The sequence below is a fragment of the Neovison vison genome, chromosome 5, assembly GCF_020171115.1.
Source record: "Neovison vison isolate M4711 chromosome 5, ASM_NN_V1, whole genome shotgun sequence".
Taxonomy (NCBI): domain Eukaryota; kingdom Metazoa; phylum Chordata; class Mammalia; order Carnivora; family Mustelidae; genus Neogale; species Neogale vison.
Window position 1 is genome coordinate 12,470,084 of NC_058095.1, and position 12,853 is coordinate 12,482,936.

The 12,853-nt window shown below is 36.2% G+C and overlaps 1 protein-coding gene across 4 annotated transcripts in view; it reads right to left on the bottom strand.

The window, feature by feature from the left end:
* Positions 1–12,853, bottom strand: part of CEP112 (centrosomal protein 112) — a 424,841-nt gene that overhangs the window by 365,954 nt on the left and 46,034 nt on the right. For all 4 annotated transcript variants that reach the window (XM_044247582.1, XM_044247581.1, XM_044247583.1 and 1 more), the window contains 2 exons: positions 4,220–4,267; positions 3,671–3,748 (listed from right to left, as the gene is read on the bottom strand). In XM_044247582.1, coding sequence (XP_044103517.1) covers positions 3,671–3,748; positions 4,220–4,267 — 126 coding nt within the window. The remainder of the gene's footprint in view (positions 1–3,670; positions 3,749–4,219; positions 4,268–12,853) is intronic.

A 12,853-nucleotide genomic window follows, 5' to 3' on the forward strand; every position in this document is an offset into this window, starting at 1 on the left:
GAGCAAAGAGCCCGACATGGGACTTGATCCCAGGACCCTGAGATCATGACCCGAGCTGAAGGCAGAGGTTTAACCCACTGAGCCACCCAGGTGCCCCAACAAAAGCATTTTTTTTAATTTTTTTTTAAGATTTTATTTATTTACCTGACAGAGATTACAAGTAGACAGAGAGGCAGGCAGAGACAGACAGGGAAGCAGGCTCCCTGCTGAGCAGAGGGCCCAATGCAGGGCTCCATCCCAGGACTCTGGGATCATGACCTGAGCCGAAGGCAGAGGCTCAACCCACTGAGCCAAACAGGTGCCCCAACAAAAGCATTTTTAGATGAGAACATGCAAAAGACACACCAGGGTTTTCTTACACAGACATGCAAGGTTCTACCGAACCTCAAAACAGAAAACCATATATCATCATATCCACAAGTAAATATTTAATAAAAGTGACTTAAGCAAGTAGACATAAGATTATCCTAAAGGATAACTATGCATATCACAATATAACTATGTATTTAAACTTAGGAAAAAATCCAAGTTAGAAAAATATCTCTGGAAAACAGACAAAAATAATAAGACAATATGACTGGTATTTTCTATTTCAAATATGAGAATATTAAAAAATTCTATCCTGCAAATACGTGTTTGTATTACAAAATATAATTAGTAGTTATGTATTTACAAAGGCAATATAAATTGCTACTTCCTCCGCCTTCAAAAGGCTCCTGTTTATCTTTGTCTTTTTTTTTAAGATTTTATTTATTATTTGAGAGAGAGAGAGCACAGAGGAAGAGTGAAAGGGAGAAGCAGACTCCCTAACAACCAGAAAGTCCAATGCGGGCCTCAATTCTAGGACCCTGAGATCATGATCTGAGCTGAAGGCATATGCTTAACCGACAGGCGCCCCTATCTTTGTCTTTTTATTTTCATTCTCATTTTTACACATAATATATTCCTTACTTGTATCTTATAGTAACATACAATTTTCAATAGGCTTGTAAGTGTTAATTTTTATTCTAGAAGTAAAGTTGCTAATGATACTAAACTTACAGAAATCCATCATTTCAATTTTATCATGTTTTAAAATATAATTCAATACCCCAAGGAAATATTTAGAGATGCACCTAAAGATAGAGAGATTAAGGCTATTCTTCCCAGGATTATTTATATTAGTGAAAGTACATAAAAATCTCTATTCCCAACAATAGGGATAAGTTAAATTAACTGGGGATATTTCCATAATTTGAAATATGTTTCAGCCATTAAAAATAGATGCTTAGGAACAAAATTTAACAGAATGAAAATTACTCAGATTATACAAAAAAATACTGTATCATCTCAAATTTCTAAAAAAAAATTAGATTTATGGGATACATAAAGAAAAAAAACGAAAAGGCAATACAATATTTTGCCAGTGTTTTTATTTCTAGGAGTTGGTTTTATTGGCGATTTTTGCTTCCTTCTTTACATATGACTATATTTCCCAAAATTTCTTCAATAAAAATCCACAAATTATTTTATAATTATAAATGGCACTTTAAAAGAAAGATGAAACTAAGATAATTCTCATATGGGGGTAGCTCAGTATATACTTTAAATATTTTAGTATGGAGAAAAATATGATAAACAAAAATCTCATAAGAAAGTCCAAAACAACTATGTAATTACACAAAGGACTATTTTAGCCAAAATATATGCACTGGATATATTTTAAGATATGAAGTAAGTTGATGTTTACATGCAAACCTCTCAATGATGCCAAAAATATTCCTGTAGTATGCCAAAAAGAAAAACAAAAACATAAGGGCGTGGAAAAAAATAAAGCCACACACATTTAAAAATGAATTTCTGATGTAATACATGATAGCTTTAAATGCTTTTTTCTCTCACTCAACACATATGTGGGTCGCACTGGTATGTTCATGCCTGACCCAAGGTGTCATCATAAAGAATAAAGAATAAAGATATTAACTCATCAAAGACCCCCAAAAGATTCAAAAAGCCTGTACTTCCTTTCAATTATTTTAATTATTCTATGGTAAGCAGCCTCAACACTAAGAATTAGTACAAAACAAAAGTAAAAAGAAAAGTGGTTGGGAATGACTTGGAATGACTCGTAAAAACAATTAGTGACAATTCAGAAAAGAAAGAAATTCAAAATAAGAGCTCAAAAGATGTGTCTATATGGAGAAGTATTTTCCTCAAAGGCTTTTTAAAATGTAGTTGTTTTATTTCAACAGTTGTTTTTAACACTAAGATTGCACCAAGAAACAAAACCCCACATGCCTTAAACTGGAACCACGAAATTCATGACAAATAGTACTAAGATCAGCAGCAATAATTCCACCAGATTTAAAGTTAAAAGGAAAAACTGACTTTCCTCTTCCATTATCAACAAAAAACAAATTATATGCTCACGCTATTGTTTGGAATTTCTAAGCAGAAAAAAAAAAAAATCAATGTCCTTTGTGATATTTTATAAATAGGGTGATGAGAAAACCCTTTCATGTTGAAAATCACCAAACTGAAATTAAAGTTTAGAAATTCTTAGAAGCATCCTCATTAAAAGGAAAGAAAAAAATAATGAAAAATAAAATTATTTAATTAAATTTATTAGAAACATTAAGTCCAATAACATCTTTCACATTTGCACACTTAAACTATAATTTACAAGTTCCATACATACTCCTTATTCTCATTAATTTTGGTAATGATCCTGTGACATCAACAATTACCCTCTATTTAAGCAAAAACTAAACTAATATTCTTGACTTCCCTGGCTAATATGACTACAGAATGGTAAGGCAAATTAAGGACATAGTTTTTCAGATTTCTAATCTGACAGTGTTCTATCACAAACACACAGATGACCAAAGTGTTTTACTAGTGTCATAAGCAAAAATAAAAATAATGATGATTTTCAGAATTCCTAGAACAGAAATTTTCAAAAGAAAATCATAAAGCAAATTAACCTTAATTTCATGTCTACTATATGTGAAGCGTACAGGTACTCACAGACCATAAAATCTTCATACTAATCCTGTAAAGCAGGTGTCTCCCAAATTAGACAAGGAAATTGGGTCTCAGAGAGGGCAAGTATCTGCCCGTTTTCACACAGCAAATAAGTAGGACTTAAATCCAGGTATTCTTGACTCCATGGTTTATACTTTCAACCAATAAACAATACTGCCTCTTGGATAATTCTATTTTCCAGTGACCAAAAAAGACAGTATATTATGTTATATATCAACCATCGCATAGCTTAATTCTGCAGATCAATTTAAATAGTAGAAACAGTAAGAATAGCAAAACTAGAAAGTTACATTAAAATCAGATTGAGATAAAGGCAGGCTGGAGGAATTCGCTGAGGTCAAAGTCACTGCTTCTGAAACTGTCCTCTCCCCAGGCCCTGACATGCAGGAATGGATAGTCAGAAGACAGTCCCCTCAATACTCACAGAAAGTGGGAGATGTACACACACACACACACACACACACACACACAAAATAAAAAAAAATAAAACAAAAACAAGACTTGCCTACCCTGCATCATTATTTTACATTTGTTCCAAAGACAACCTCTCCCTCCCATGCATAATTATTCGGACCTGAAAACTCATATGATATAAAATACAAAAACTGTGTTCATTATTTGATACTCAGAAATACTTTAATCCTACCTCCTTCTCATGCATTCGAGAGAAGAGATGATCATCGTGGAAACTGCTGGATTTTCTCAGACTGAATTTGGGAGTCATCTGTTGAATGAGTAAGAGTTATTCAATACTTTTTTGGCCTGCCTTATCATTAACCAAAAAGGAAACTAAATTGCCTAAAGTTCACACCAAAATAATACTGACATAGGAGAAAAAAGCGATTTATTAACTTGCAAGTGATAGGATTCATGAGACTATTATGCTTCATAATGTAGACTTTTGTTCTTTTCCGTAAATGACCTAACAATTACTTTATTTAAAAGTACCTGTAATAAGGGGGCGCCTAGGTGGCTCAGTGGGTTGAGCACCTGACCCTTGATTTCAGCCCAGGTTCATGATCTCAGGGTCCTGGGGCTCCATGCTCATTGTGGAGTCCGCTTGGGATTCTCTCTCCCTCTGCCCCTCCCCGCACTTGTGCATGCACTCTCTTTCTCACTCACTCTCCTTCAATGAATAAATAAGGTCTTAAAAAAAAATCTGTCCATAGAAAAGTCCAATGACATTCCCACCTACCAGAGAAACTGGGATTGGCTTCTGTCTCAGGTATCGAGGATTTTCTATCTGAAAATTTGAGATAGAAATTAATAATTGTGTTAATTATTAATTATATTTTTGAGTTTTAATTTTTGCATTTTAATTATTATTTGATAAAATATAGAATTAAGCTGCTATACAAAAATGTTTTCTATGTATCTTAATATTTAGTTTGTGTTTTAGGATGGGTATCAGATGATATGCTTTTGGTAGCCCACTAACAAATAAAAATGAAACATAGACTCCTTTACAGACAGAAATGCACCTTCATGACCCTCTTACAGCCTAACTGCCCAGCTTCGTTTCCACTACTCCTCCCAACACGTTTTATACCCCCAGGACCCTGGCTGACTTACATTACTGAAGTATGGTAGTCTTCCTCTGCCTCTCCACCTCTAGGCACCACTCTGTGCCCCTCTAACCCCTACCTAATCAGCTTTCAGGTCTCCATTTCATTACTATACAGCCAGGCAGGTTCAGAGCATGAATCCTGACATTCGCCTCCAGAATATTTACCAGAGTAGAGAATTCCTTTGGGACTCCTCCTGTATCTGCCTTTCAGGCTCATGTACCCCCTCAGTACACCCTGTATTCCACGGACACTAAATGACTTGCCTTACCTTGAAAAGCACTACCTTCTCTCTCAAATCTGAGTCTTTGCAACCTATGAACTCATTCTCCCAACTTCATCCTATGGTTCACTTACTCAAGACTCTTCCCCAAGAAATTTAATTAAGTTCCTCCTACTCAGAGAGTACCCTTCTATAATCGAACATCTGTCTTCTGTAAAAGAGTGCAAACTCTGAAAACAGACTAGGACGGTCACAACCCATTTATCCCTAGCGTCCACCAAAGGGCCAGGCAGGTGATGGCTGCCAATAAATACTCATTAAGAAGAAAGGATGGAAGGAGGATAAGAGGGAGGAAGGGGCACAATGTACCTGATCCCTCCCTCTAACCAAGCTCCTAAAGTATCCTATGTGTCTCTCACAGCACATCTAAGTGTTTATCGGTATGTCTCCATGTCTGTCGTTATGCACAACAAGTGCAAGGATAATGATGTCTCAGTTTTGTATTCCTGGTAACTAGCACAATACCTAATCTGTAGTAGCCTTTCAAGGAAGTATTTATTGAATGAATATACTGTATGATAAACTAGAAACACCGATTATTACCCCAACTATTTTGTTCACCAGTGAAGTGATAATTAAAAGTCATTATCAAAGGGATGCCTGGATGGCTCAGTCAGTTAGGCATCTGCATTCAGCTCAGGTCATGATCCAGGGTCCTAGGATCGAGTCCCGCATCAGTCTCCCTGCTCAGCGGGGAGCCTGCTTCTCCCTCTTCTGGCTGCCTCCCCTGCTTGTGCACTCTCTCTCTCTCTCTCTCTCTGCGACAAATAAATAAATAAGATCTTTTAAAAAAATCATTATCATGGAATTCTAATCTCCTAACATCTTCAAGTTACAATTTACAACAGAGATAACCTCAAAATGTACAAGAATATAAATACAACAGTAACCATGACTTCAAGCTAGAGCAGTTTTTACCCTGAAGTACACCACTGGCATCAAATGACAAATTTTGTCAAACATATATTATCGAATCTACTCTTCCAAAATCTATGTTTTCAAAAAGCTCCTCAAATGACTTATTATAGGTTTATAATCATAGAAATAAACAACCCATACCCAAGTTCATAATAAAGATAAGGATGCATGGACCAATTAATCAAAGAATACAGCAGCAATGAAATTAAAAATAAAACTGATTATTTATGTTTAAAAAACAGAAAAGCCTCTATAGCAACAGATGAGATCTGAAGAGTAACTATATTTTAGCATCTAGATAAGGATTAATTTACAAAACAATTTTCTTTTGCCTGAAGACTGATTCCTACAAAGTAATGGCAACTGTCTGAATTTAAATTTCTCTCCCCATCTTCCAGAAACCCATACAGATCAACAAAGAAAGCACATTAAAAAACCCATCACCGATGTCTATAACATAACAAGAAGACATTACTAAAACCCTCAATTTACATGTAAGTGACCAAAGAAAGATCACAGATCAGCAGAATTAGATCCTGAGCCACACCAGAGTGACAGCATGGAATAAAAAGGGAAGTGCCTCAGGGTCCTAGTGGTGTTGGAATATAAATGTCATCAAACATTGACCTGTAAAAGGAGAGTGGTCTACCTTTCGTGGGTCGCACCAAAAAACCTGAGGGATCAGAGTGCTGGAGCCAGAAGAATCAAAAGAAGGTGTGAAAAAGTGTAAAGAACCAGAGAAGGTTCTTAGGAAGGAACCACTTATGCAATAGAGAGAGGCCCCTTGGAAAGAAGTTTGTCCATGATGGAGGGAAAGAAAGAAGGAACTGAAGAAAAAGAACCCTGGAGAAACAAGACGGAAGCAAAGAAGCAGAGGATGACAGGTCAAAATGACAACCACAAGAGGCAGAACTTATTAAAGAAAGTGAATTTCCATGGAGCCGGAGAAGAAGGCTTTCCTAAACCAAGAAATAAAGTAAGTTACTCAAGCCATCCATCCTATACAGCCATTGGCTACCTCTTGTTCAAAAACATCTAACATCAGTAATCGTGAACAACAACAACAAAAAGAATCCAACATCCATAAAAACTTCCTATAAAAAACAGAAAATCACTACGTTTGTATTCAAAATCAAAACCTGTCAGTAGTAGGAATTACTTTTTTTCAAAGCCATAAAATAGAAGAAAACAGTAATATGGGCCTCCTTTGGCCTCCCCTGTGTCAGGACTTTCATTCATTAGGGTTTTTTATGCAACCCACTTGATGTAGACCACTTTCCTGCAGGTCAATGTTTGACGATGTTTCTGTTCCACCACCAGACAATATGTATTCAAGTATAACTTCTAAATAATCTCAGGAAGTTCGTAAAGAACACTACAAATAAAGACAGAAAACAGAAAGACATTAAACAGGAGCTGACCAAGTAAGAGCTTGGCGAAGTCGTGAGATGCCAAACTGATACATAAAAGTCAGCTGCATTTCTGTAAATTAGCAAAAGTCACCTAGGAAAAGAAAATAATTTTATAGAGACATCATTTGTAATCACAAAACAGCATATAATTCCTAAAAGCAAATCTAAGAAAATATACATAAGCTCTTTGTGCAGAAAATAATTCAGATTTTTTGAAAAATACTAATAATGAAATAAATAGTGAAACCATGTGTTTGGACAGTCTCAATATTATAAAAATGACATTCTCCTTAGCTTGATCTAGTGACTAAATTTATCCAAACAAAAATCTCAATAGGGCTTTGGTAAAACTTAATAAGCTCATTATAAGATGTATATAAATAAATAGACAAGAATAGCCAAGACATGCCTGAAGAAAACAAGCAAGGTGAAGTGACTTACTAAGATATAATAAAACTACAGTAATGAAGATAAGTCAATGGAATCAACTAGAGAGTACTGGAAATTCAAATAAATATGAGAACATGACTCATGAAAAATCTAGCTTTGTGAATTGTTGAGAAAATAAAGCTGTGTTCAATAAGTGGAAAAGAGTGAGATCTGATTCCTTCTTGTACCACATATGATAAATTTCCAATGGATTAAATACTTATAATTAGGGACACCTGGGTGACTCAGTAAATTAAGTGTTTGCCTTCAGCTCAGGTCATGATCCCAGGGTCCTGGGATGGAGTCCCACATCAGGCTCCCTGCTCAGTGGGGAGCCTGCCTCTCTCTCCCTCTGCCTGCTGTTTCCTCTGCTTGTGCCCTCTCTCTCTGACAAACAAATAAAATCTTAAGAAAAAATACTTACAATTAAAAGCAGAACCATAACACCTTTCAGAAGACAACTTCAAAGAATGACTTGAGGTGCCTGAGTGTCTCATTCGGTTAAGAGTCCAACTCCTGATTTCAACTGAGATCATGGTCTCAGGCTTATGAGATCAAGCCCCTTGTGGAGTTCCATGCTGGACACGAGCCTGCTTAAGAGTCTCTCTCCCTCTCCCTGAATTTATAGCCTCAAAGTAGAAAAGATCTCTTAAGCAAGAACCAAAACAAAACAAAACAAAACAAAATGCATAAACAAAAAGGAAATTAAAATATTTGACTAAGTAAGAACTTCTCTCCAAAAACGATATCATGAGTAAAATGAAAAGATAAGCCATAAACTGGGAGATGTTTGCACAAATGATCAGTCTCCAAAATGTGTAAAGGTCTTTAAAATTTGATAAAAGAAATAACAATACAGTTTTTTTAAATGTGAAAAACATGAGACACATTTTACTGACAAAGAAATCTGAATGACTAATACACGTAGAAATATATGTGCAATGTTTTCAGAAATATGTAAATGTAAAGTAATTCCAGAGCGAGATGGCATTTTATAGCCCCCAGATTGGTACACATTAAAAATTTGACAATAAAAGTGTTCCAGATGGTGCACCACTGTGGTTATATGAATTAATACATTCATTTTGGGAAGCATTTATTAAGTAGAGATAATAATAAAACCCACTTAAATACCATACCAGAGAAAGAGGCACATTCTTTAGTAAATAACACTGTACTATATATACACAGCTTTTTGAAAAATAGAGGCAGCAAATTTCCAGCAGGCAGCAAAGTACACTCAATAAATATTTATTGTCTGAAGGTATATATATGAAAAGTAAGTAACCATTCTCTATTTTTGGAATGGAGAAAACCAGCCAAGAAAGTAAGTTCTTCAAAAACACACCCAAACCTGCAAATACATAAAACCCTAATTCATGAAGCAGAATTAAATAGAAGGGGAAAAATAAAGGAAGGGGGAAACGGAATTCTCAAAGATGCTCAGGCTCTAATTAAGCTTAAAATTTAAAACCAAAAGCCAAGAAAACCATCTGTGACTTATTTTGACACAGCTCCACATTTACAAGCAGAGCACAAAATATTGGTTTAGCTAATTACAATGTAGCCTTTCAACTATGCAGAAGTGACTCCTGTTTCATCCTCTGCATCTTTAAAAGCCATTAAATACAGAAGTTAAAGACTCATTCTGTTATCATAAATTTTCTTTCTCAAGTTGACCAAAAAAAAGAAAGAAAATGAAAAAGTCTATTATAATATTTAAGAGCAACAATGAACACTGTAAACAAGTATAAATCTTCTTTCTGTTGTTCATTTACAGTACACTGAGTTTGTCTCATAACCACTTTCAATATGTAATGAGAATTATCTATAGTAAAGCATGTTCTTGTGTCTACTTGGGGGAAATAAGCAATCTATTTTCTGATTTTTATAACAGCAGCCAGATGTGCTTTGAAGTTAAATGTTCCCACTTTGTAATCCACCAGCAAATGGACTTGAAGCAATCTATAAACAGTCTTAGCATTTACTTTTTTCATGCTCTTTTGGAAAATTTCTTGTTCTCTCATAATACCTCAAGAAAGAAGACCACAATAAAGAATGTCCAAAATGGAAGATAAAAAGGATTTATGGAAAACATTAAAGTCTAACAAAATATTATACAGAAAACAAAGCCAAAAAAATTAAGTTCCAATAGCAAGAATGACTCACATGACCAAACACTTCTTGTTTAAAGAGCAAACAAAATCACAGTAATAAAATACATAATAGATTAAACTAGACACAAACACAGATACCTGAATGCTTTCTAATGAAAATTGGCTTTTAGCATTTTATTTTGGTTAGTGTTTTAGCCAAACTGGTTACAAGGGGTTCTGTCAGATTATTTCTTTGGATTATTCAGGATTTTGGTCAAACTGATCAAATATCCCTCATAGACTAATGTTGACCAATTAGAGAGGGTCTATGATTCCAGAAAAACAGAAAGACATTTTATCTAATATTTTAGCTGCCTTATAGGAAAGGGCATTACCAAGCAATATATTACTAGCACCACAACTAAAATAAATGTTTTTAAGTCACGGCATCAGTCAGAACTGCCAAAATTCTCCCGATAGCATAAAATAAATTCAGTTCTCAATGTCAAACTAATTATGCTCCAAATTAATATTTCTTTTTTTAAAGACTTTATTTATTTATTAGATAAATAAATCAGAGAGAGATCACAAATAGGCAGAGAGGCAGGCAGAGAGAGAGGGGCAAGCAGTCCTCCCGCTGAGCAGAGAACCTGATGCAGGGCTTGATCCCAGGACCCTGAGATCATGACCCAAGCCGAAGGCAGAGGCTTAACCCACTGAGCCACCCAGATGCCCCAAAATAATGTTTCTTAAGTCAACATTTTAGAACTTGAAAAACGCTTTTCCTCAGAAATAATACTACAAATATAAGTTCATTCATTGGTCTACTCACATTTCAACACACATATTGAGCACAAATTAAATACAGATATATAATGGCACAGTCCCTTGGCACACGGAAAAGCAAATGAGCCAAAGGAACAGAATGGAAACAGACACGTACTATTACATGATTTATGAGACAAATAAAACTGTGGTACATCAGGAATAGTCTTCTCAATAAATGTGAGTGTCACCTAGAGATAGATTATATATATATATGACAAAAATAAATCTTAACACTCTATCTTATATACAGAAATCACCTCCAGATGATGTAATCTAAATAGAAAAAGTGAGGCACCTGAGTAGCTCAGTCGGTTAAGCGTCTATCTTCAGTTCAGGTCATGATCTCAGGGTCCTGGGCTAAGCCCCACATTGGGTTCCCTGCGGAAAGGGAGCCTGCTTTTCCCTCTCCTCCCTGCTTGTTCTCTCTCTCTCTCTATCTCTCTCAAATAAATAAAAACTTTAAAAAATAAACAAATACAACACAATAAAGTAAAACAACAGGGCTGCTAGAAGACAACATAGAAGAATATCTTCAGGAACTTAAGATGGTCAAAGATCTTAGATAGAACACAAACAAAACTTAATCACATAGTGAAAAGATAAGAAAATGAACTGCATTAAAATATCCATTTTCTGTTCATCAAAGATACCAGTAAGACACTGAAGGAAAGCAACAAAGTAAGAGAAAATATTTATAATACTCCAAAAGGACTCTTACCCAAAATAGATACAAAACTGTGACATATCAGTACGAAAAAAGCAAACAACCCAACAGGAAACCTTGCCAAGGCACAAGCAGGCACTTCACCCTGCGAGAGGCCATCTAAACTGCCAACAACTTCTGAAAGGTCACCTAACTGTCTTAGTCACCAGGAAAACACATACAAAAACCACACAAAGCAATGTCACCAACCACGCTCGAGAATGGCCAAATTTTTTTAAGTAAAAAAAAAAATCACTGACAATCCCAAGGATTGAAACGAGAGCTGGCCCTTGGCTGAGGAGGAGGAAACCCAGCAGTCACCTCAGAAAACAGTCGGGTAGTATTCTGTACCAAATAAACAGCTCTCTGCTACACTACAGATTACCCCAAAGCTTCACAGCTTCCAACTACACCCGTTTTATTGAGCTCACAGTTCTGTGGGTCAGCAAGCTGGGCAACTCATCTGTTGGAACCACTCATCTCCACTCTTTTGTCTTCCTCTTCCTCTTTTGTTTACTAGACCAGCAGGACTGCTGCCCAGGTGCCTAGTTAGGACAGTTCCCAACAGGCCCCAGGCAGGAAGGCTCCAGTGAGCAGACCAGCCAGGCTTCCGACGGGAGAGTAAAGGCATATTGCTACCTGCTAACTGTTTATAGGCACCCCTAGCCCTTGATGGGCAGGTTCACTCCTTCCAGATGGCCCCTAGCCTCCAGGTGGGTCTGCCTGCCTCTAGGGTGCTGTCCACCCTCTGGAACTACCTGTGGGATCTGGGGACACTCACTCCTGCTGACCTTGCCCAGCTCCCACTGCCTATCTTGAGAGCTAGCCCTGCACTAATCCCACACTCCTCCCAGCCCCTGCTCTGGGGCTACGGCACGGAGTCCTCCCTCTTCCTTTGCTTCTGGTGGGAGTGAGGCTTTGCAATCAGCATGGGGACCCACAGTGGGAGTGGGCAGGTGACTAGGAACCAGGATGGAAGGCCCTGGAAAGTCCTCCTCCCAGCCCCCGGCCAGGGCTTCAGAAAAAGAAAAAAGAAAAAGGAAAAAAAATGTACGTAAAGATAGTAAAGCATGAAATACACATAAATTATATTGGCAGAGTAAGAAGGCCTCCCCAAAACTAAAGGTTAAAATGCTCAGAGAGGAAGGAAAAAAAAAAAAGGAAGAAAATTTAACTGCTAGGTTTAATAAGTTAATTTCTACTTAGAATTATGAATTCCTAAAAAAAAAAAAAGAAAATACTGACACACTCCTGGAGAAAGAAAGAATATATTTGATGGAAAAAATGTATGTTTAACAAAATCTAGAAAATTATTCTGGAACATCTACTGCATCAGAATGAAGGTGTATGAAAGTCATGCCAGCAATATAAAAAATGCACCCTTAATGCAGAGCACTAAAATTAACTACTATTAACCAATCATTCATTCACAGGAAGAAAAAAAATTCCATCACACATTCTCACACAAAACTAAAACCAAAGCAAAATCTAACCTTTTTAATACACTGGATTCTTAAATTATTCTACTGTGATCAAAAGATATAGTTCAGCCTGACTAATGTATAGATATTATAAATATATAAAAATGCAACACT